Source organism: Aristolochia californica, unplaced genomic scaffold (assembly GCF_029961685.1).
Source record: "Aristolochia californica isolate CCGP_79_NKW_82.1479 unplaced genomic scaffold, dmAriCali1.0.hap1 SCAF_4, whole genome shotgun sequence".
NCBI classification, from domain to species: domain Eukaryota; kingdom Viridiplantae; phylum Streptophyta; class Magnoliopsida; order Piperales; family Aristolochiaceae; genus Aristolochia; species Aristolochia californica.
The window spans coordinates 46,662,947-46,687,491 of NW_027182103.1; the positions used below are offsets into that span (position 1 = coordinate 46,662,947).

At 42.6% G+C, this 24,545-nt stretch overlaps 3 protein-coding genes and 1 non-coding gene across 4 annotated transcripts; all 4 read right to left on the reverse strand.

Annotated features, from left to right (window-relative positions):
- Nucleotides 1-206: 206 nt before the first annotated feature.
- On the reverse strand, nt 207-2,076 carry LOC137962306 (NAC domain-containing protein 73-like). The gene is made up of 3 exons (XM_068809099.1): nt 1,651-2,076; nt 1,357-1,546; nt 207-748 (listed from the first exon to the last, which is right to left on the reverse strand). Exons 1-3 carry the CDS (start codon nt 1,747-1,749, stop codon nt 228-230), a joined length of 810 nt encoding a protein of 269 aa, XP_068665200.1. The 5' UTR covers nt 1,750-2,076; the 3' UTR covers nt 207-227.
- A 4,317-nt stretch (nt 2,077-6,393) lies between these two features.
- On the reverse strand, nt 6,394-7,511 carry LOC137963480 (serine/threonine-protein kinase-like protein CR4). Its single transcript, XM_068810596.1, has one exon. It carries the CDS (start codon nt 7,509-7,511, stop codon nt 6,483-6,485), a length of 1,029 nt encoding a protein of 342 aa, XP_068666697.1. The 3' UTR covers nt 6,394-6,482.
- A 1,733-nt stretch (nt 7,512-9,244) lies between these two features.
- Nucleotides 9,245-9,315, reverse strand: TRNAG-GCC (transfer RNA glycine (anticodon GCC)). The gene has a single exon. It is a non-coding gene; the product is annotated as a tRNA-Gly (tRNA).
- A 261-nt stretch (nt 9,316-9,576) lies between these two features.
- Nucleotides 9,577-13,949, reverse strand: LOC137962437 (receptor-like protein kinase HSL1). The gene is made up of 2 exons (XM_068809306.1): nt 10,897-13,949; nt 9,577-10,562 (listed from the first exon to the last, which is right to left on the reverse strand). The coding sequence occupies exons 1-2, from the start codon at nt 13,496-13,498 to the stop codon at nt 10,171-10,173; spliced, it is 2,994 nt and encodes a 997-aa protein (XP_068665407.1). The 5' UTR covers nt 13,499-13,949; the 3' UTR covers nt 9,577-10,170.
- Between the last annotated feature and the right edge of the window lie 10,596 nt (nt 13,950-24,545).

The window sequence follows — 24,545 nt, forward strand, 5'->3', positions numbered from 1 at the left end:
ACAGCTTTCATTCAAACAATGTGCCATGATGTGAATAATTATGCAGCCTCATTCACTATCTAACAACTACCCACCATTTTTCTACACCTGTTAGTCTTTAAATCTTACACTAGGAAACATTCCGTTCATCCTCCTCTTGATCCTCCTCGTCTCCATCTCTTTCCAGTTTGCAGAAGACTTATTTTACTAAACCCAGCAAAGAAGGATTTCCAAAACCATCGTCCCCATCAAGGAAGAAAAGAAGGTCCAGTATCATGTACAACAAAGTTGGGTATCAGATGAGGAGGGCTTGCTCTACTGTGGCCACCTGAAGCGTAAGAGATCAGCGAAGAATTGTAAAAATCAACTACTGCAGCTTCCTTGATCGCGGTGTTCTCGTGGCTATTTCGATCTTTCGATTCTTTGGAGCCTGATCCACATTGCCTTGGCTGCGTCTGGTAGAACACTTTTGATACAACCAGCTCCCCATCTTTCTCTTCCTCATTCGAACCGAGATGGTACTGGTGCATTACCCAATTCGTTTTCTCAGGCTTTCGTTGTTTCCCGTAGTTGGTGTAAAGAACCAAGATCTTTTTGAACCCTTTCAGCTTTCCGCCCACAAACACAGGTCTCGTCTTGCCTGTTTTGTGCCACCTTGTCTCTCCTCCTTCGGCGTCTGTGTGCACCTTCCTTCTTTTCCTGGTTCCCGTCGTGTAAGCCTTGGAAGGCCGATGGAAGAAGTGGCGGATTAACCCGTCCCTTGTAACTCCTGTCCATTATCGCCACGTCCACATAAAAAAATGACGACGAATCAGTTAAAATCACAAGTAACTGACTTTTCTTTCATTTAAATCATGGAAATCATAGAACGCTAACCCTTTTAGTTCACAGGGGAGGAAGACAATAAGCTTTATTATGTCGGATCTAAGTGTTTGTGTGTGTGCGTACAAGTTAAATCATAAGCAGTACTACATAACTTTCACGCCAAGCACCATTCTTCTAAATTCTCAGAAACCATGTCAATTAGGAACAGCCATTTGAATGTTGCTCTTTTACAGTCAAAAGTTAGCGTCTGTAGATCAACCGCCATTTCTAGTGTTCTTGCAAACACTAGAAATTCCCGACGCTGTAGATCAACCGCCAATTATAGTGTTCGGCACGGGTCTACAAGCAAACGTCAAGACTGTTCATGCCATGTTTCACTTTCTGCTGCAGAAGAGGCCGTTCCCTTTTACGTGGTAGACACCATGATAAAACGAGTCATGAGCGCTGTTGAATATCATCTCAGTTCTTCTATTTTTGTCTTAGACTGGACATTATGGTTCAAACGCTTAGGTTTCCATTTACGATTATTGTGCGAGAAAAAAGAAAGATTACCTGGAAGCTTCTCGGGGTGGGTGTAGCAAATTCCATTCTCTCCTTCAAGGGTAGGGATGAATTCATCGATGAGCGGATGAAGCTTACCACTGTCGGATTTCACCTTCCCTTCCAAGTGCTCCAAAAGCTCCTGGTCTGTCGGATCGAACTTCACGCCGGCAGGTAACCCTGGTAATTCATGAATCGCTGCCTAGATACGTAATGACTTGGTTTAAACCCCATGTGATCGTTTGCAGGAACGAGTAATCACCAAGGAAGAAGAAAAAGAAAGATTAAGAGAGAGTTTTGAAGGACCTGTTCTTCGCACAAGATTCGATGGCCACATGATGGGCAGCTTTTGTACTTATTTGGAAGGGATTTGTTGTCATCTTGGTTTTCCTTGCTCCATGTCATCTCCGCTTTCGTCTCCCCCTTATTCCCATCCCACGGCGAGCCTTTCTGCACCGTTTCTTCCACTTCTCTAAACGAAAACAAAACAAAACAAAACAATATGGAAGAAGAAGGAGAAGAGGGGGAGAGAGAGAGAGAGAGAGAAGGCGAGAGAAAGAAAAGGGTAAAGAAACTGTGTCTTCTAAACAAGTAATGGTTTCTCTTCCATGAGAGCTCCCCTACCCTACTATGAACTTCAGGAAGCTAATTGAATTCTCCCTTGGCTTACTTTTCGTTTTTCCAAATTTATTTTCTTTCCTGGCTTTGTACACCACGACATCTCTTCCTAGCCAAGATCAGAGAATAGAAATCTCCAAGGGACTTGTCCGAGCTTATTATAAGCCAACCAGGGAATTAATTCAATAATGTGAGTGTAGAAGGTTGCTTTCCTCGCAAGTTTGGTCCTGCAATAGCCCATATATACAAGGAAGGGAATAAATGTATTTCCAAGGGTCTTTTTACAGGTCCAAAAGCGTGTTGCATATGTAAAATCGGTGAACAAAAGGACAAAAAGAAGAAAAGAGTTGAGTGGAGACGGGGCAAGCTGATTCTAAGCGACGTCTCACCCCCTTGAGAGGGAGGGAGAGAGAAGTATCAGCTCCAATGTCACCCTTAGAGTGTCTTTCAAGACATTTACACATCTACTGCTGAGTAGAGATACAACTACTGCTACCCATCTATGTTTTTTCCTTGCAGTAGACTTCTCCGGTGACCCCTTTTGTTCTCTCTTCCATGCCACCTTCACAACAACGCCTACTGATTAATGATTTCAGCCTTCACTTCCCAACTGATACTGATATCCTGGAGGATCGTCTCTTTGACCAAAACTGGGAATAGCTCTTTCTGGGTTCTCCTTTTCTCCCAACAACTTTTCATTTTAATCATCGTTTTATTTTGGAACGCTGCAATGCAGGCAGGCATAGCTTTGGAATCTTCCTTCTGAACTGCGGTGGCTCGAGAGCTCGAGGTGGCTTTGAATACTCAACACTGGGAACCAAACGCCAATAATTGCTTATTAGATTTTCTGCTTCTTGTTCATTCGTTACTGTGTGGTCTGTTGGAAGGGAACGCCTTCAAATTCATAGATAGATACTGTACACAAACAGGTTCATCTCATTTGCCTACGTTAAGCAGCGCACGCAATCAGATTAGACTGATACGTCTAAATCACTGCTGCAAAGGGCATTCTTTACAAGCAAATTAAAAGTTCAGTTCCTGATGAAGTAAATATCCCATCTGCGTCTTTCTTAATGTAGAAGCTCTCTTGCTTGAAGACACGAAGAGTCGCGATAACTTGAACAGATCGTCGCTGTCTAAAGGATTAAGAATTCTTTGCTGAATCTCGTTGCTACTCCTCGCGTTGGAGAATTTGGAACTCTTTGGGTTGGTGGGTAGAAGCTAGCTTTCTTGTGATTTTCCTTTCTTGCTCTTAGCGTGATCAAAACTAAAAACAGGAGCCATTCTAGATAATCAAGTTTGAGAAATTCAATTTTCTTGTTTCAACAATCATCCAGGATCGCACGCCAGCCATCCTCTTCGTCTTCCCGTGCTTCATATGGTATCGTATGACACGTGACGCACGTCCTCCTCCGTATTCTACTTCCACCGTACGAAAACTTTTACAGCAATCAGGGAGATTTGAAGAACACCCGGTAGACGATCTTATCCACAGAGTTGAGTGAAAGAATAAAATACAATACAGTGGAAGGATCATTTTACCAGAGACAACTTTACGGAAAGTCTTCATTGCTAAGAAAGAAGTCCAAGTTCAGACGGAAGAGTTGAAACTTTTCACGCATTAGGGTCGCAGTTACGTCTGATTAGCCACTGTAGTATAAGATCTGTGCGGATCCCGCTGTCCCGCTAATGGGGTATACGTGCACATGTGCACATGTGGGGAGTACTGGAATTTGTTCTCCCTCTCTGCAACAATGAGACTTAAGGAAAAGACCCTTCTCCGTAACCACGGCCCACGATCAGGCCAAGTTATGGGCATGGTAGCAGCCTTAACATCACATGGACTGTGATCTGGGCCTATCTTAAACTTACTAGTTTGCTCTAGTCACTAGCCCATTTGCTCTATTGTTTCAAGGCTCTAAGCAAGGCTGTATGATTTAGACTTGGGAATGAGTTGGTCAAGTCATATCGGTCGCCCGAGTCCAGGGTGATAAGGGGAATTGTCCAAAATAGTAGCGATTTCTAACGGATACCATTCGACTTAACCATCTCCAAAGGTGAGTTAACTCGCCCAAGTTACGTCCGGAAACCATTTATGATTAGCCACTGTAGGCAAATTCATGAGTACTGAGGTTTTTTTTTACCCGGAAAACACCGTCTCTGTAACCTGGGGCAGAGAAAAAGATGGTTTGGTTAGTGGGGTTTTGTGATCTTTGAAACTGTTCTTTAAATTTTTTTATTCTTCAAAATCGTTGTTTAATCGTAGTAAGAAAAGTTGGATTAAAATATATTTTTTGGTTGAAATTTCAGGAGTTCTAAAGTTTTTTTACCTGGAAAGCATCGTCAGGTGCTACCAACGGAGAAGTGTTCTTTTTTTAAAGGAGATAAAAAGGAGAAAGGATAAAATATACATAATTATAATTTTGATCGGAATGGGATCTTTTGATTTTTTTTCTTAGTTATATCACATCAATGACAACTGATTAAAACATTGTCTTTGTTCAGCATATGACTCATATAATATAAGGTTGGGGGGATATTAATGTACAAGGGTATTTGTGTCTTTTTGACACAAATACATCTAGGGTTTAATATTATATAAGGATTATATAACCCTGATTACCATTAGTGAAGAATTTATCCTTGTCGCTCCGGTGGACATAAGCACAACCAGACCACCGTAAATTTGTCTTGTCCGTTCTTATTTTTCAATCTCACGTCTTCAGTCTTTGATTGAAGAATCCTACTACAATGATTCAGGAGCCGAAAGAATTTTTTTTTGTTCTCATTATTTCCGAGAAGAGTTCCCTCCTTTGGACATAACTCCCTCTTTGTAAAAAAAAGAAGCGTATACTATTATGCAGTGTTTAAGAACAATTTTGTTTAAATGATTGTAAATTATATATTGATATTTCATTTAAATTTTTATGTTTGATTATTGAATAGAGTTTATGCATACGTGTTTATGACCAATTTTATGTAGAGGCCATGCCTAATTTTAAGTAAAATTTATACATAATTTTATGTATAGTTTATTTGATATATATTTTATGCAACGTTTTAAATGTAGGTTGGAGTTCAAGCTTGAGTTCGATTGCAAATTTAGGCTCGACTTGAGTTTGAATTTGAAGCATTTAAATCAAGGCTATTTTGAACATATGCAGGTTTGAGTTCGATTCGATTCAAGTCTAGGCCATGTTTATGAAGTAGGAGAATTTCATGCTTGTGTGAGACTTCCTCGAAATAGGGAAAGTTGAAACTAAACTTTAAATGCCAAATTGGTTTTCTAGGAGCAAAGTCTTATTTAGGGGTAGTTAAGTGAATTACTTAGTAAAAGTTAAAGTTAGTGAATTACTTTTTTGTGTTAATATGTTTAATGGAAAATACAGTGTAAAGTACTTTCTTGTGCTAATAGCACAATGAAAAATGTAGTGGAAAGTGGAAAAATGAGTTTATTAGTAAAATACTCTGATAGATATAACTTTTATTAAGATAATTTTATTTAACTTGTTATTTAATAAAAAAAGTTAAATAATTTAAAATATTTAAATAAAAATATTAAATTAATTAAATATAAAAAATAATATACCTAAACAAAACATGGTCAGTGTTATATTTGATCTTTTGCTTTTGTCCCAAACCTTCCCTTGTTTACCTTCCTTTCCCTCTCTTCCCTAGTCTTTAATGGTGACCGCTCCGTCTCTGTAAACACGGTTTCCGACTTTTTGAATTTTGGGTCGGCTCTGAAGAGGCCAAAGTTTAGGGGGATTATTGCAGTTGTGAATCGTGATCAACTGTAGCTGGAATTAGATTTTGATCGGTTTTCGCTGTTCTGAAATTCTGGGTTTTGTTTTATGTGAGACTATAAGATTTCTTCTCTTACTCCAAACAGTTGCCTAAACTTCATGAAACCTATCACAGTAGAGAATTGGCGAAGTTTTTATAGTTATTCAGAGTTTCTATGTTTCTGCATGCACCGAAGTTGGATCCTATTTCCGAAATTTGGATTGCAGCGAGAGATTGAGTTGGAAGAATCGGCGAGCCAGCAGATAGTGAGAAACGAGAGAGATGAAGGTTCGGAAACAGAGAGTGTCGAGAGAGAGAGGAGGACACAGAGAGTGTTGAGTGAGCCAGTGAAAGTGAGTGCACTAACATGGTAAATGTTAGTGGATTCCTCTGTTTTCTACGAGGATTCGAACCAAGACCGATCGATCGGTAAGAGTAAGTTGAACCAAGCAATGCATCACAAATTATTTACATATTCACATCCTACCAGTCCCGTACCCAATCATTCCTAACCATGTCTAACTCTGACCTACCAGCCCATCGAGAGACGCGGGATTCTCATCTCAAGAACACATCCCAGCAAAAATACAGTGGAAAGGTAGTCTAGGAGATCTTTTGGCCGCTTCTTTCTGAAGTTCCAAAAACGATAATCTTCCCCGACCCCCACCGTCCAAAAAATCCGACCCTGCACTTTGTCTTCTCCGGAACCGTCATATTTGCTTTACCTGCTTGTTCTACATTCTGGACTGATCGTCCACAGTAACGAGACTGTTCAAAATTGCCGCCACTTGACCGATGGATGGCCTGCTCTTTCTACTATTACCAACGCAGGCCAATGCAACCTTAGACATCCTCATGAGTGGCGTCATGTCATAGGGCACCCGAAGCCTCGGGTCCAACAATTCCTCCACCCTTGACTCTCTAATCAAATGTAGAGCCCACTCAACGAGCAGCCCTCCATTGGTCTCGGACCTTCTCCCACTCAACAGCTCCAACAAAACTATACCAAATCCGTAGACATCGCTGGCCATGCACACGCCCCCGTCCTTCTCCTCCCAGTACTCACCGTCCACGTACGCCTCCACGCCCCTCCTCTCCTGCGGAGCCAAGAAGGTGAGTCCGTAATCGCAGACTCTGGCGCGGAAGTTTAAGTCGATAAGGATGTTGGAGGGTTTGATGCAGCCATGCACAAGACGGGGCATCGCCACCTCGTGCAGGTATTCGATCCCTCGCGCAGCTTCCCCGGCTATTCTGATCCGACGCGGCCAATCCAGGAAAGCCGTTCCACTCTCCGGGCTCTGATGCAAATGGAACTCTAGGCTTCTCAATCCCATCAGTTCCGTTAATATGATTCTCTCCCCTGGACCTTCGGAGAATCCGACGACGGGTACGATGTGGGGATGATGCGCCCATGAGAGCGACTTGATTGTGGACGAGAAGCTGGAGCCGGCATTACCCAATACCAGATGTGAATGGACTCGTTTAACGGCGACGAGATCACCAGAAGCGAGGATTGCTTGGTAGACGGTTCCATGAGGTCCTGTACCCAGAACTTGCCGACGGCTGAAGCCGTCGGTGGCGGCGTCAACATCGGCTAGAGAGTAGGACCGGGCGGAGAGCTTGATAGGGAGTACGTCTTCCGGCTGAATCGATCTCTTCTTGCAAACTATGAATAGAATGACAATTAGAGCAAGAATAGCCACGCTAAGAATTCCCAGTGACAGGTCGTAAGCCAAAGGGGAAAGCCTACCCCCATGGCCCATGTTGATGAGGGACGAACCAAACAGACTTCCGCAATTTCTTTCACGGTTTTTCTGGGTATATATAGCTCGTTGCTATGGAGTCTACAGGACGAGAAAGAAAGAGGAGAGCAGAGACAAGGAGAGCAAATGGACCAGAAAGCAATTTATACTGATAATTTATTCGATTGGGGAGGCACTGGGCGGAGAAAGGTAGAAAAAGAGGAAAAGAGAGGCTTTCCGTAAGGCTTACGAATTCTCAGATTTTCAAAGTCAATACGGCTGGGAACGGGTGGCCGGCCCTCGACAACCGACATCTAATGCAAAAAAAATCTTACTCTCTGCTAATCATTAGTAAACTGCTCCATTAACGTTAACAAATTCCAGCTTTTTATGCAAATGATACACTCCAAGTAGGTCCAACTCCGACCTTCTTCTTTATGAACGGCTACAACCCACGAGGCCGCCCACTGGAAAGAAGTTATTTCAGTTGTTACATCACAGCGCAATCCATCTTTAAAAATTGAAAACAGAAGCAAGAGAATCAAAGAGCACCATTCCCGGGCCGCATCTCCCTTTCCCTCGAGTGTTTTCCGTTGTTTAAGATTTCCAAATCCTAATAAACGATTCGTCATTCTGACTCGTATCAGGGTGTTTCAGTTTCACTTTCCATCCTTTGACTCGTACCAGAGTGTCTCTGACGTACTGCTGCTACTTCCATTAGTTCAATGTAGATCTTGGGCTACCCTCAGATTCTACTTTCCTCGTCCCATTTCGAATTATCCTTCTTGGGCATTTATCTCATTTGATACTCTTTTTAATTTCTTGTTTGTTCCATTGGCCTGACATGGAATTTTGATTCCATGATCTATTAGACGACACGGAAGCTCGCAATAAAAATTAGCAAGAACAAAGCTTCTTTTAATCTGCTCCGGGCAAGTACCGCAATTATCCCTATAACGAGTTCCAGCCTCTATTATTTCCCAGCTTTTCTTCCAACAGTCTCAACTCCGGGAGTATTGTCGGTGCAGCTGCATGCAGATCAGAAAGCCATCTGGTTCCCAGTGTTGGTTTTGATCAGTGAGAGTCGGTGCAATGAAGCTTCCCAGAATCTTCCGTGGCCCCCCAATGTAGAATTGAGGATACTGTCGGCATCTGTTTGAAGATGTTGTTACCAGATTCTTTGTCCCACTAGAGAATTTTAAGGCCGAGTTCGTCGATTTCTCTCATACTGTCATGTGAATGGCAGGTTTGCGATTGGATGCGTTCAATAATACATAACACCTACCTTTGTCCATGTGAAGCTCACTGGTAAATTTGGGAGAAACTAACTTTAAAAAGAAATACGATGCTAAGTTCATTCTGTTGTAATTTGATAATAAAATAACTCGACCGAGCTCATCTCAACCTGCTCTTGAAGACGACACTGATCGGCCCTCTGCGGCCACTCACAACAAATTGCAGACTCGCAGCTCATTTTAGTGTTCATCCAGTCACTCTGGCAATAACTTCTGTTCTAGCTTAACCTCCATTGATGAAGCGAACAAGTGGGTTATTGTAATTTTGCATCAATCCCCTTTGTCTGTCAATACGGAAATAGAAAACATAAGCTTCTGCGATCAGGTTACTAATGAATGGTTTTTATATAAATCGTTTCCCTGCGAAAACTAGATAAGGAAAGCTGCAGTGTCAAAACTGTCAACTACTACTAATCAGAAAACATTTCATTCGTTGAGAACAAATTTGTAAAAAAAGAATGCACCAGCCGGGAATCGAACCCGGGTCTGTACCGTGGCAGGGTACTATTCTACCACTAGACCACTGGTGCTTCACGTAAAGTTTTTAAAATGATTGGCAGAAAGTCTGCTTATGAAGTTAGCGATTTGGTACTATAACTGTGTTTCTAAATCGTTGCGTAATGTTTTCTCGAATGTCAAGAAATCAAGAAACATCCGGTTTAATTTGCCGAGGGATCGAATTTTTTCCCTGCGTAAAAAATTGAAGATTTTGAATGCCCTCTCGAGTTACGAGGCTTTTGGGTTAGACCAGGAGAAAATGACGATTCAATAGAGGTTCCTCTTAATCAATTCTAGAGCGTAAGAAGCGCAGTCAACGTCTGAGAAATCGAATCACATCAGAACTCGGGATTAATGCACAAGAGTGGCAGACTGCAATGGCGGTGTTCTGGTTTTCCTGTGTGGTCCCTTTGTTATAGAATAAATGCACAAGGACCTACGAGCATATGAATTCGCTAACTACCCCGTCAGGCCTCGACAGAGGCTGTGGACCGTTTTGCAGAACTCCGAATCCCTGCGACGCCTCTGCCGTCGATACATCATCATAATACCATGCGTACTGGAATATTTGGCTTCTTGCAAATTAGAAGAACCTAACATGACAGTAGCAACTACCCCACTAACAGAAGGGTGTTTTTCTTTGTCATAGAAAATTTTCTTCTTACAAAGGAAAATCTCGCAAGAAACATGATCTTACAGTGAGCATCTCTTCATCTTCACCAATTCTCTCAAGGAATTGAGTTCCAAATTATCTCAACCTCTCTCATCACCTACCTTGTGTAACCGGCCGTCTTTGTCAATCAAACGTCCGGCGATTGTCCCACCCCACTCTCAAAACCAGTGACCACAGGGAACAGTTACGGGAAACGCCTCTCCCCTCTACTGCTTTAGACAAGGCTGCCGTGATCCGACCCGACTTCGTAGTAATATGGGGAAAATGTTCCGTCGTTTTTCATTGCCTTCGGCATGTTAGAGGACCCTAGCTCGAGAAGCATGTTAACCACTCTGCGCATTGACGGACGATTGATGGGCAGAGGGCTTGTGCAGAGAAGGGCAATGTTCAGAACCTTGCACATCTCTTCTTTGAAACAGATGTCAAGCTTAGGGTCTAGAATGTGCTCAACGCCTTTCTGGTCGAAGGTAGTGCAAACCCATTTCACCAAATCCTTCTCTCCGAATTCAGGATCCACAGGGAGCTTCCCCGTTAATAGCTCCAGAAGAACCACTCCGAAACTGTAGATGTCACTCTTTTCATTCACTCGAAGCGTATATGCGTACTCTGTAACAAATGCAGTTCAGAAAATCATTTAAAATTCACACAGATAAACCTAGCAGCATTAAAACAGAGTAAGTTAAAAGCAGACCAAACAGGGAATAGAAATTAGTGCAACAGGAACTTTCGAGCAGAAACGAGAAGCATTTTTTTTCTAGATTAGCAGAAGCATAGGAATAGAATAACACAATCTTAGCAAAGACAAGAAATAGACTACTTTCGGAAGAACAAAAGTTCGAAGATTAACACGAAAGAACATGAGCAAACAGTGCAGCTACAAGAAGATTTCAAAAGGAAAGCACCTAAATTGCAAAAACCTCGCGGTGGGGGTAAAACGAACCTGGTGCTATGTATCCACACGAACCAGCAATCACTGACATGGATTTAGGCCCCTTCCCAATAGCTTCACAGACCTTGGCAACTCCAAAATCTGCTACTCTAGCCCCAAACTCCCCGTCCAACAAGATGTTGTTGGATTTCACATCTCTGTGAACGATCGAGGGGACACAGTCATGGTGCAGGTATGAGAGCCCTTCTGCAGCTTCAAGAGCAATTTTGTACCTCGTTGGCCAATCCAACAGACCTCCCTTGCTACTGTGCAACAAGTCTCCCAGACTACCGTTGGGCATGTACTCGTATACCAGAAGTTTACAGTCTCTCGTGGTACAACAACACCAAAGCTTAACTATATTCTTATGTCTGATCTTTCCTAAAGTTTCTACCTCTGCCTCAAATCCATCATTGCTAATCCTCTGCTGCATATTGTTGTGATCAGCTTCACCTTTCCTTGACCCCCACAGCTTCTTGACTGCAACTGCCTCTCCGTTGCTGAGAACGACTTTATAGACCTTCCCGGAGGCACCACTGCCAATCACATTATCCTCGTCAAGGTAATCAAAGATTTCATACTCGCTAAAACCCAGCTTGTGAAACGAGGTTAAAGTCCACTTCATTTTATCGCCACCATTTTTCCCATTCTTGAAGTCACGATACTTCCAGTAGAACCAAACACCACCAATCAGAAGAACCAACGCCGCAAGTACAAAGATCGCCCTCAGCAGCCAAACAAACCGACGAGCCCTACCGGCTTCTTCTTCCGAGGTGGAACACAGTCCAGGCAAATCTCCGCACAAGCCCGGGTTATTCAAAAAGCTGTCTCGGTAGTTTTCATTAGCGTAGAGAGGGGGAAGTTTCCCTGAAAGAAAATTAGTTGAGAGATTGAAGAGATTGAGCTTCAAATTCTGAAATTCAAGAGGGATTTCCCCACTAAGACGGTTGTTAGAGAGGTCGAGGTAGTTGAGTACCGGGAGCGACCCAAATCCAGGCGGAATTTTACCGGATAATTGGTTATCGGCGAGGTTTAAATAACTGAGCTTTTTCCATAACTCAATATTTGCCGGCAGCTCCCCAGATATATCGTTGTTGTGGAGGTCGAGCATTGAAAGCCGCGGAAGACTGCCAAAAGCTGTGGAGATGGAGCCTGATAATTTGTTGTTGGCAGCAGAAATTTCTTCGAGTTTGACCAAAGAACCAAACTCCGGAGGCATCTCCCCCTTGAATTGGTTATTATCGATGAGCAAGACAGAGAGATTAGACGCACCAGAAATGGCAGGAGAGATGGCGCCGGAGAACGAATTTGATGTAAACTCAAGAAGCGACAAGTGCGGTAACCCCCAGATGCCGGCTGGAATTTCGCCCGAGAGTTTGTTGCCTTTCAATCGAACCCTGTTCAAGCTGTGGCATTGTGCAAGAGCTTCCGGAAGTTTTCCTTCAAATGAGTTTTGGATGAAAAGGATCTCTTCCAAAACCCCTTTATAGCAGAGGCTCCCAGGAATTTCACCAGAAAATTGATTATACGACAGGTCAATCCACAGAAGAGGACCATTTTTTCCTAGGTCAGGCGGAAGGGAACCGTTCAGCATGTTTCTAAACAGCCGTAATTCGAAGAGGTTCGGTGATCTGGCTATTTCTTGAGGCAGAGCTCCCGTGAAGCGATTCTCGTACAGGTTCAGAGACTCCAGGGGCAATTCACAAAGCCCCCGAGGGATCTGCCCTTCCAACTGATTCATAGATGCGTCCAGCCTCCTAAGTGATGTGAGCTTCGACAGCCCCACCGGAAGCATACCAGAGAGAGAGTTGTTGTATAGCTCGATCTGAACGATACTGGAGAGAGATGTTAGCGTCTCCGGAATAGGGCCTTTGAGGTTGTTGAGAGAGAGGTCTAAGTTGGTCAAATTCCCGAGGTTTCCAAGGCTCGGCGGAATCTGACCTATTAGATTGCATCCGGCAAGCCAGAGGTTTTCGAGATTGATGAGCTTACCGAAATCCGACGGGATTTCGCCAGGAAGAAAGGGGTTATATGAGAGGTTCAGTTGTTTGAGAGTGGATACGTTAGAGAAGAATGAAGGAATTGTGCCGTTCAAGAGGTTAGATACGAGTGAAAGACCTTCCAGCCGAGGAAAAGCAGCGAACGTGGCAGGAACCTCGCCGGAGAAGTTGTTGCCGGACAGGTCGAGCACAAGGAGACTAGGTAGGGCCGCCAGCGACGGAGGGAAGCTTCCAACAAGTAGGTTCTGCGAGACGTTCAGGTGAGTGAGATTTTGGCAGGCGTCGAGATCGGAGGGAAGAGTGCCATTTATGAAATTATCGGAAAGGGAGACGAAGGAGAGACTTGGGATGCGGCAGAGGAACCTAGGATTAGGGAAAGGCCCTCCGAGATTAGAGGAAGGGAGCGAGAGTGAGATGACGGCGCCTTGCGAGTTGCAAGAAACCCCGTTCCAGTTGCACGGCTCTGCGTCGAGTGCTTCCCAGTCCGAGAGGACGCCATCTGGGTCCGAAAGATACTCCTTTATCTTCTGAAGGTAAAGGCCGTCTTGGTTGAGGGAGGAGATGAGCGAGGGGGCCTGGAGGAGGAAAACGCAGATGAGGAGAGAAAGCAACATGGTTGCTCAAGGAAAAAAGAGATACAGACGAGACGAGACGAGAGAGCAGAAAGGAATTAAGATTCTCTTGTTCCAGACGGAAGGTGGAGAGGAGGAAATGGTGAGGGGACTAAAAGCGAAGCGAAAGAGAAAGAACCGCTGGATGGGAATGAAATGGAAGAAGGAAGAGCTTGTATCTTCTGCTCCCCATAAGAAAGTGGTTGAAGTTTCGAATTCGATTTAGACAGAGCCGGAGTCGGAGCAGTGGGACAAGAACGCAGAGCCAAAGGAGCAAAGCAGCGTCGTGTCCGACTATTCGGGGAAAAGGGTGGGCAAGCCAGCACGAATCTCTAAGCGACTTCAGTCTTCTCAGTTCTCTCTCCGTCTCTCTGAAAGTCTGAAGATTTGGAATGTGGGTTAAAGGCAAAACCGACGTTCTTGCGCTTCTACACTTGCACCTGTGTCACGTTTTCTGGAGATTTGGAGCTCACATTCTCAGCGGCTTAGTTTATTCCACATATATAGAGAAATCTTTTACCACAGTAACAACGGGGACAGGGGAGACGACTGTTGAGCGAGCGCGCTGAGTTGTGAAACGTGATCGTGTTGGGTTAGAAGACACAGCCACACTTTTTTTCCCCTGTTCCCACGGAAGGTCGGATAAAGAAATAACACTGGGCGGATCGAATGAAACAGTAAAGGTTAAAAAGTAGATTGGCGTGGCTGTTGTCGTGGAAAATGTCAGCAGTTCCTGTTCTTCAGGATATCTCTTTAAACCCTTTAAAATTAAGCAGTTACTGTTTTATAGCGAGTTGTTATATGATCTGAGTTATTATAAACTTAAAAAGAGTAGTCACTCTTCTGTAATTTTCTTACATAGGATTCACTGATTTTTACTCCCTACTCATGAACCAGAATAGCTGCTTCAAATTCACTCCAGTCCGACATCGCCCTCTCTCTCTCTCTCTCATTATATGTGCCCGAGGTTCTATCTAACTTGATCCTTGCTGCCCCCTAACCAGGAAATGAACTCACTTGATGCGTTGTCTGCAAGATTTTACTTTTCTCCAGGCAACTCGGTTGTGCTGTCCACAACACTATGATTGACTCAGATCTGCTTAGGCCCGGATGACTTCCCTCTCCCCTGTACCGGACGGCGTCACTGTCGATGGCACCGCTCACTCTCAGCAATAATCAAGTTATATTTACAGTTTCTCGTATTAGAAATAGAGAATCGGAACTTTCGTGTTCGGAAGACTTGGATGTTTCACCAATATGGAAATACTTCTCCATCCAGTTCGCCCATGACATATCACGTCCTTCAACCGTATTGACGCAAAGGCGATCCAGTGAAAATCTACAAGGCGGCCGCCTTTTGAATCGAAATGAGAACGAAGAGATAGATGCAGTGACGCATGGTTAACGAGATGAAATTTAAACTCCGTCCGGCTTGCTATGATAACTTGTATTTGGTCTTGAGAAACAAGATTTTCACCTTCTTCTCTGTCGATGGATGTCCGTCAAATCTTGCCGCAGCCCATTGCTTAAATTCTGTCGATGGATGTCAGTCAAATCTTCACATTTTGTCTTGGTAAGAACGACGGGTGCGTCTCCTCGGATAGAGAGATAGTCAGGTTTCGTAGTAGCTGATCTCATCGAGTCAGACCGTTCGCCAAATTCAATTAGTTATTGCTGCTTGCTTGGTTCTGAGAAGAAGAGAATCCTCTATCAATATTAATGACGGACCTACTGCAGATGCAAATACCAAGGATGAGCGTTTCGGAAGTAGATTTAATTCTTATCATTTATGGCATACCTGCTCATTCTGCTACCATTTGTTCATTCCGCTTGCTGCCCTTTTAACCCTTCTTTCTGTAAGCCTTTCAATTATTAGCGTTTTGGGTATCCGAGTATAGATTTAGATTTTACCATCATCGAGTATTCGTTATTCTCTCACAGAAAATTTAGAAGAAAAAAAACGTAGCACGAGAGCTTGAAATCTGAATCGTCCCTCTTTCCGCCAGTTCTTAGCATTGCCGGGCAGGAGGTTCAGAGAGCAGAAAGGATAGAAAACGGCAAAATACAGTAGCGAAGAACACATACACCTGTTCTAAAGGCCGAATTAAGACGAGTACAGATGGAAGTAGAAATAAAGTACATTTCAGCTTTTCATATTGACCAATTCAACCCGTGGTATCTGGGTAATCCCGCGATAACATGACTGGTGTGTCCAGGGGACAAAAGGGCGTGGGCGCACGTCTTTCACGAAGAAAAATTCCGATACAGTAAAAATCGAAACTTGAAAAAAAACAAAAGAGGAACACTACAACTCGTTTTTTTTTCTCTGGGGTTGAAAGAAACTACAAACAGTAAGAACTAAGAAGAGGTAGTGTTAATCACGACAAGGAATGCGTTCATGTAGACTTGTTGAAGGATTGCGAAAAGCTAATAGGAATTGGTAGGAACAGTTTAAAACAGTTTGTATTAAAACTGATTCCCAGAGCTTCTGGACAAAAATAATCGGAAGGACGACTTCAGAGTGGATTATCAGGCAATCTTTCAAGCGCCACAGCAGGGACGCGACGTGGAGCGGGATCCAGCTTTAGGCCGAACTTTCAGACTTTTTGGAACGATGAACAGTCAGAGGCTATTGGACTCTAGTAGACTAGTAGTCCACAAAGCGCTTTTTCTTCTGTCAACCGTCCAAATTCCAAACTGGCGGCTCCTCACTTCCCATCCTGCCTCGTGATGATAGAATGCCGGACCCAGCTTCTTAGACTCGCGAGTCGGCTTTTGCTGGCACTGCTCCGTCGTCCGACACACACTCAGATGTGCGACGAGAGGGAGCCAACAAATTCACAGTGCTGGAATCTATTTGATTTCTGGAGCGTGGACTTTATAACATTCGCCGCCCGGCGCCATGATTAGCGCGAATGAACCTTAAGTAAGAGTTAAAGTTTTTGTGAAGCGAGATGAAAGATGGTTAAGAAAGATTCGGTGACAGTGCCAGTTCACCTGTCACTCGGCGCTCCTCAAGGCAACCTTTACCGAAGATAAATTACTCGAAATCGAAATCGCTTTCATTTGATTTTGACGCCATTTATTACAGCTGACTGCTGTGCTTTTAAGCTACGTTGGCCGTTAACAATGGCTCCTGGACCCACCCACTGGTAAACCTTGAATACCAGGTCCGGGTACAATCTTATCTGTCGAGTGTCGAGTATCCACAAGCCATATGGCGTTGTCGCTGAACACATAGCCTGTCTTGCTGTACTCATGACAATGGCTCCCGGTCCTAGCAACTCTTCTCCGACGCTGTCGCTCTTTCTGTGGATCCCGCTGAGTGTCGCTCCGATTTGTATTCCTAAGACGGACAGAGGAATTAGGAGTAGGGTCTTCTTTTTCTGGGTCTAAACTAATCTTTCATGTGCGCATGGTTGGAATCATTTAAGAGCTGGGCCAAATGAATTTGCTTCATTTTTCTTTCTATTTTTACTCCGTCACTGAGTCGATGAAGAAGAAGACGAATACAGGTTTAGACGAGCGAGAGGAGAGTCAAGTTTGTCATTGCAAAGCCCTCGAATCCACTCATCATTTTATTGAAGAACTGCTCGGATTTATGGTGTACATGACGAGCAAAACGACTCCAGAGACTGGGCTTTAAGTTTCCCAATACTATCATTGGTTTTTTGATTACTTGATTAGGATATGGGTCGTCATCCCATTTCATAATTCTTCAAGAACTGAACTTCCACTGTTATTTATTTAAACGACTACATAAACAAAACGTACTCCCCTGACCACTCATCTCTGCAACAACCATCAATCTTTGAAAAGTAAACCCTCACTAAGCAAAGGAAATTAAAGTAGATTCTTTAAATATTTACAGGGTATTCAATCGAATGTGAGTTCCGATTGCATCGTCTCCAGAGCCCAGTTTGCTGAACATCTGCAGCGTGATTATTGCGAGACAAGACCAGCATTAGAATAAGCTCTTCCTCACATTCATCACACGTCATCCCCTGCGTGGTCTTTCATTACAAAAAAAGAAAAAGTACTCTTTAACATCGCTGCTGTCTTTCATGGACTTTGGTAGCCTGGTAACAGTACTGAGCGCTTAGCTCTCATTGTTGTGCCCTGTTACAACTACTACGTCTAACCCGAGATAGAGACAGAGAAGGGAGTCGATGATTATGCCCATGACCGGAAGTGGATAGCTGGAGAGGTCGGACATACAGGTTTTCATGGCGTCCGACCGGCCTACGCTGCTTCTCTCCCATGATTACTATACAGAGTCATCCATTCACGATTCAAATTTTGACATATTAAAGGAGGTTGGAGACTGAGAGGTAACGAGGAGAGGGATCAGGGGAACTCAGGAAGTGTGATGGCATGATGATGTCTCGTGGTGGGAGGGCTCAAAATCCAAAACCAGGGACCACGAAAGATCACTAGGAGCAAGGGGCTTCCCACTCCGGCATTACGTTACGTTACCTGTGCCGAGTGGATCGTATCATTAAAGTAGCAAAAGCTCGGTTAGGCCTCGGGAAAGAGAACAATTTTCAGTGACAGTTTACGACATTACTAAAGTGGGTCCGCTATCTAGAAACGTGAGATGCCGGCGAACTAGCGGGCCCCCGGTTCGGGATTCCCGGAAAAGCCAAAAGCCAGAGCTTTCCTCTTCTTTAAACTCATCATCATCATTATCATCATCATTATCATCTCTACAAAGGAGAATAATGAGATAAAAATCCCATCTTCTTTTTATTTTGTATTTGTTTGAGTGAAAACTTTAATGGCGGATCTCATCCTGAAGTCTGTGTACTCGGACACGCCGCCCACAGAAGCATGGAAAAAGGAAGAATTCAAACATTTCGGCTTTCCGAAAGGGAAGGTAGTAGTTGTGATTGATCTCACTGTCTGGACTCTGGAATATACAACACAATCTCCCATGCTCGTCTATCCCTTCAGACACAGTCCTACAATCCCACATTTATAAAGTAGCTTTGTTTATTTACAGGAAAGCAAATCAAAAAGCTTAGATTTACATAACATGCACTGAAGCAGGAAAACTAAAAAATAAGAACGAAAGAAGAAATACAGACTGTACCATAAAACGAGTGCAGGCAACTGAAAAAAAGCCTAGAAGATGTTTGATTGAAGCCTACGGTCAAATCCTCCTTTAGAGTAGTGTTAAATCACCGGTGCTGGTTTCGTTTTTTAGCGAGAGAAATGGGGAACGAGGCCAGGAACGAGATATGGACGCCATCGTCGAGCTCAAGCAATCTTCGAAGAAGATGAATCCGGATCCATCGAGTTGGGACCCATCTCCACCAAATGACACTGCAAATGAAAAAAATCTCTAAAATTTGTGTTTGATCCTGCGCTTGCTCCTCCGGCATCTTTGACCGAATTAGATGCTTAGAGTCCAATATAAATCTCTTTGAATTAAAATCTGATTGCAACCCTGCTCAAACGCTCATCTCAGGAAGCCTCGGGTGAGTAAAATGAATTACGTTGTCTACAGGACGGAGGCAATTGATTTGAATTACTTGAGATAAATAACGTTTAGAACTGTTCTCTACTCTCCTCTGTTCAGAGAGTTATAATTCGTGAAAAGTGGCTCTAACCTCTCCCTTCCAGAAAACCAGTTTCAATAATATTTTCTTCTTCCTTGTCCTTCTCTCGTCTCCATCGTGGGACTTTGTGGATCGTCTCTCTCATTGTTCACAGCTGGGGCATATAAAATTTGTCTGGGACTTATCCTCTCTCCTTTCTGTGGAGCTGGGTAGACGCTGCAGCTGTTTCATCCTCGACTTGTCCTCTTCTCCTTGTCAACTCGCTTTCAAACTTGTATTATTTACTCTTTCTTGTATTAATTCCCCGGACTTCTCTCACCATTGTTATAGCCTTATCGTTGTGCTTCAATCAAGCTCAGGCCTGCACCCATGTTTATTTATTGCAGACTTGGGAAAGAAACGAGATTACGAATGGAATCTGTGTTCAATTAGTTGAGGCAGGGTTACCTACAAATCAACTAACCAGAGGCGGCTAACAAATGCATTCCTACATTATGTCTGGTAGGTGGAACCTCTTAAAAATTTGTAACATTTTACCAGACACATAACATTGGGTAAAATCAGGCTGAAACGTTAGGGTGGGAGTTTTGTTACCCACGATATGTCCTTAGCAGGTCTGATAAAGTCGGTCAACTCGATTAGGCTAGATCGTAAGACAATTTCATGTGTCGGTGAGGGAGACCCCAAAAATTAAAGCTGGACCTCTTTTTTCTTCGCAGCCATCACATCTGTTCTCCTCACATCAACGTTAACACCCAAGAGGCTCAAGACTTGTCACTGATTGCAATTTGTAACGCAGAGACCTAGGTAGATCACAACTTTGTCTATAGAGCCCAAAGTTAGATAGTTCACAGGCGTATAGTTAGATGTTTTCAACCTGTGGCCTAGCGGCTCACTATCACCACTGTCCGATAAAGTTCAAATTTTATACGTTGATTGCAGCTGTTATGTAATATGGACTTTTTGTTCTATTCCGGCAACTTTCGCCGATCTCCGTCAGTTGGTCTCCGGCTTCTCGCACAACGATGGACATTTAACGTGAATCAAAGTCAGAAGGCAAGGCTGCAGATAAAGAGAGATAGAGAGAATTAAAACGCGAAGATGCTGGAGTTTTCTTCTTTCTTCTTTGGTTTTAACGAGAAGATGTTGGAGTCTCCGGTAGCAGGAATGCTGCAGAAGAGAAACAGTTGTAGGAAAAACGGGGTCATGGAGGTCATTAAGGTACAAACAGATCAGGAGCATTGGCGACTGTTGATAGACGATGATCCAACAGCAATGGACACGGACTCTGATTCAAAAAGCTGTCAACCAAACGTTCCAAATCATGGCACACCAATCTCCTCCGCACATAACTATTTTTGTTTTTTTTTTTGGGCCCAAACCCATAAGATATGGACCTACCATGATCAACTCGAAAATAATGATTCACATTCAATCTTAATTTCTCATTCACATCATCGGCTTAAATAGCCATTATACAAAATATACATGGAAGAATTTGAGTGATTAACGGGATTACCCCAATCACCGGATTTATAGAATATTACATGATTTCTCCTTAAGGAAAGAAATCTCTAAGTAAATCTTAACACTCCCCCTCAAGTTGGTGCATAGATATCACTTATGCCCAACTTGTCAAGACATTTGTTAAAAGCTCGGTAAGACACTGCCTTGGTTAGCACATCGGCAAGCTGATCCTCAGATCGAACATGAGGGACTTCAATGATTCTTGCTTCTAACTTTTCTTTAATAAAGTGTCTATCAACTTCAACATGTTTAGTTCTATCATGCTGGACTGGGTTGTGGGCAATATCACATGCGGCCTTATTGTCACAATATAATTTCATAGGACTTGTCTGCTCAATATGTAGTTCTTGTATCAGATTTTTGATCCATAATAATTCACATATTGCCTTGGCCATTCCCCTGTATTCGGCTTCAGCTGAAGATCTAGCCACCACCTCTTGTTTCTTACTTATCCAAGTGACCAAATTTCCACCTACAAATGTAAAGTATCCAGAGGTAGATCGTCGATCTTCTATTGACCCAGCCCAATCGGCATCGGTATAACCTTCAATTTTCAAGTCACCTCCCTTTTTAAATAAAATTCCTTTCCCTGGAGATGATTTCAGGTAGCGTAGGATACGGTTGACGGCATTCATATGTTCTTCACTTGGAGAGTGCATAAATTGACTAACCACACTTAGTACATAAGCTAAGTCTGGTCGGGTATGTGCAAGATACATTAATCTCCCAACTAGTCTCTGATAACGCTCCTTGTTAGCAGGAACTTGATCTGAATGTATTCCAAGTTTCAGATTTTCTTCCATAGGAGTACTGACTGGACTACATGCTGTCATACCAGTTTCTTTCAATAAATCCAAAGCATATTTTCGTTGAGATAGAAAAATTCATTCCTTAGATCTGGACACTTCAATGCCAAGAAAATATTTTAAGTAGCCAAGATCCTTCATTTTAAATTATCTAGCAAGACGATTTTGCAATGATTTCTTTTCTTCTGGATCATTCCCAGTTACTATCATATCATCAACATATACAATAAGAGCTGTGATGCCCTCCTTGTTATATTTCAGGAAGAGAGTATGATCTAAGTTGCTTTGCTTGTATCCGATAGATTTCATAAAATTCGTGAACCTTCCAAACCACGCCCTCGGGGACTACTTCAAACCATATAGGGATTTCCTCAGTTTACATACTTGTTTGCCTCCTTTGTTTTGCATAATGCATCCAGGAGGTAATTCCATATATACTTCTTCTTGGAGATCTCCGTGTAAAAATGCATTTTTTACATCAAACTGATATAAGGGCCAATCAAGATTCACAACCAGAGATAGTAGAATCCGAACGGTGTTGATTTTGGCCACTGGTGCGAATGTCTCCATATAATCAATCCCGTATGTTTGAGTATATCCTTTGGCGACAAGCCTTGCTTTGAACCTTTCAATAGTGTCATCGGCTTTATATTTAATGGTAAATACCCACCTGCATCCAACTGGTGTCTTTCCTACAGGTAGGTCAACCACTTCCCATGTTGAATTCTTCTTAAGAGACTTCATTTCTTCATTCATGGCTTCCTTCCATTTAGAATCTTTCAAGGCTTCCTGCACACTATTAGGAATAGATATAGCAGATAATTGATTCACAAATACCTCATTTGCCTTTGACAATCTATGATAAGACACAAAATTATGCATGGGATACTGAGATTTAGAGGTGAGAAGAAGTTCATAATTGACTCTAGGTTTTCCTCTTGTGGTTCGATGAGGTAGCACTCTTAGTTGAGTTTTGGAACTTACCTGAGGTTCAGACATGGACTCGGACTCAGAAGGCAATTGATCAATTGGTACATTATGAAGGGGGGAAGATGGCGGCTGAGACTCTGGTTGCATCACTTCCATCTGGTTTTGTCTTTCTCCATCCTGTGAATCATTTTGATGTCCACAGTTGTAATCGGAATATTGACCACTTGTACTATCCAAAATATCCAAATGATGATAAAGGGTCTTTAATTCAATCCTGTTCTCCTCCTGTATTGAAGACTCGGGAGTAGAATAATACATGTTTTCTTCGTGAAATACCACGTCAAGAGTGACATACAATTTGCGAGATGGAGGATGATAACAACGATAACCTTTCTGATGTTGAGCATAACCAACAAAAACACACTTGTGAGTTCGGGGTTCCAATTTATGTCTCAATGACTTATGGAGGTGAACAAAGGCTACACACCCAAAAACTTTAGGTGGTAGATTCGGCACAGCAGGTGAACTTATGGTTTTATGAAAAACACTCAAGGGAGTCTGAAATTGTAACACACTCGAGGGTATTCGATTGATAAGGTAAGCTGCAATTGTGATGGCTTCACCCCAGTAACTTGCCGACATATGAGCTTCAAACAAGGAAGCACAAACAACTTCAAGAAGGTGGCGGTTCTTTCGCTCTGCAACTCCATTTTGCTGTGGGGTGTACGGACAAGTAGTTTGATGAGTAATACCATGATCATCTAGATATTCTTTGAAACTTTGATTCACAAATTCTCCCCCATTGTCACTTCGAAGAGTTCATATTGTAGAATAATACTGAGTGACTATCATTTTGTGAAATTGTTTGAACAACGAACTAACTTCACTTTTTGACTTCATTAAACAAATCCAAGTCATACGGGTGTGATCATCAATAAAAGAAACAAACCACCGTTTATCACTAAGAGAGGCTATATTTGCTGGACCCCACACATCAGAGTGAATAATCATAAATGGTTCTGAGCTCCTATTCATGCTTATTGGAAATGGAACACGATGGCTTTTCGCCAATTCACATACATCACACTTAAAATCTGAAATAGATAGTTTTTCAAAAAGTGTAGGAAACAATTTTTTTAAATAACCAAAGGATGAATGACCCAACCGTTTATGCCATAACCAAATGTCAGAATCTGCAGATTTATTCTTCATGGAGAACGCTTGGGCTAACTGATGAAAACTTTCTGGCTGCAGATCAAGGTAATAGAGTTTCCCCCTTCTAGTACCATACCCAATTGTCTTCTGAGTTCGGATATCCTTAAAAACACAAAGGTTAGGCCAAAAAACCACAATACAATGCAGAGTACGAGTTATTTGAGCAACCGATAATAGATTATGATTGAGGGTTGGAACAACTAATACAGAATCAAGACTCAGATTTTCAGTGAGAGTGATAGAACCTTCTCCAATAACGTGAGATGGAGTACCATTTGCTATAGATACGATATGTTGTTCAGATGGTTTCATACTTTTAACATGAAGATTGTCAAAGGTCATATGATCGGTAGCACCAGAATCAATTATCTATTCACTATTTCTACTAGGAGTAGAAGTATTAATAACCTTACCAGATGTAGCGATTAAGACTGATGCATCCTCAGTTGTGTGAGAGGTGGAAGGTTCTGCTACTACAACGGAAGCATGATTATTTGATTTGGAGTTCCTTTTGCGAGGCGCTTTTGTAGGGTCCCACCATTCTGGATACCCGATAAGTTCATAACATCGTTCCTTTGTATGCCCATTGCTAAGAACCCATCACGATATCCAGGCTTATCCCAACCTTTATGAAGCCCTAACAATTCATCTTCCTTCTCACAATCAGGTTTTTCAACATCTCCAACATCATCATCACCACCACTTCTGAAACCAGGATCTGCATTCTCTGCTCCATAATAATCCACATCAAAAGTCTCTTTCATTTTCTTATCATACTCCTTGGGGTCAAAATCCTCCTCTAGATAATCTTCATCAAGTGCACAAGCCTCTCCCTCCTTTATTCCAATTACATCCTATATTTTGTCCAACTTATCCGATATCTCCTTCATCTTTAAATTCTTCAGGTGTTTCAGTTCCTACCCATCTCCATCATCTTCTTGTTTTCTCTTTCCTCCTTTCTTTGTCTCTGTGATTTTCTAGCATTGGTTTCATAATTTTAACATACTGATT

Bases quoted from the DNA above. Each gene is read 5' to 3' on its own strand.
- LOC137962306 (XM_068809099.1), bottom strand. From the start codon at position 1,749: ATGACATGGAGCAAGGAAAACCAAGATGACAACAAATCCCTTCCAAAT. The intron at 1,547-1,650 runs GTCCTTCAAAAC...TTACGTATCTAG, and splicing joins GAATCTTGTGCGAAGAACAG to GCAGCGATTCATGAATTACC. The intron at 749-1,356 runs GTAATCTTTCTT...GATAATGGACAG, and splicing joins CCACCCCGAGAAGCTTCCAG to GAGTTACAAGGGACGGGTTA.
- LOC137963480 (XM_068810596.1), bottom strand. From the start codon at position 7,511: ATGGGCCATGGGGGTAGGCTTTCCCCTTTGGCTTACGACCTGTCACTG.
- LOC137962437 (XM_068809306.1), bottom strand. From the start codon at position 13,498: ATGTTGCTTTCTCTCCTCATCTGCGTTTTCCTCCTCCAGGCCCCCTCG. The intron at 10,563-10,896 runs GTTCGTTTTACC...CATTTGTTACAG, and splicing joins GTGTGGATACATAGCACCAG to AGTACGCATATACGCTTCGA.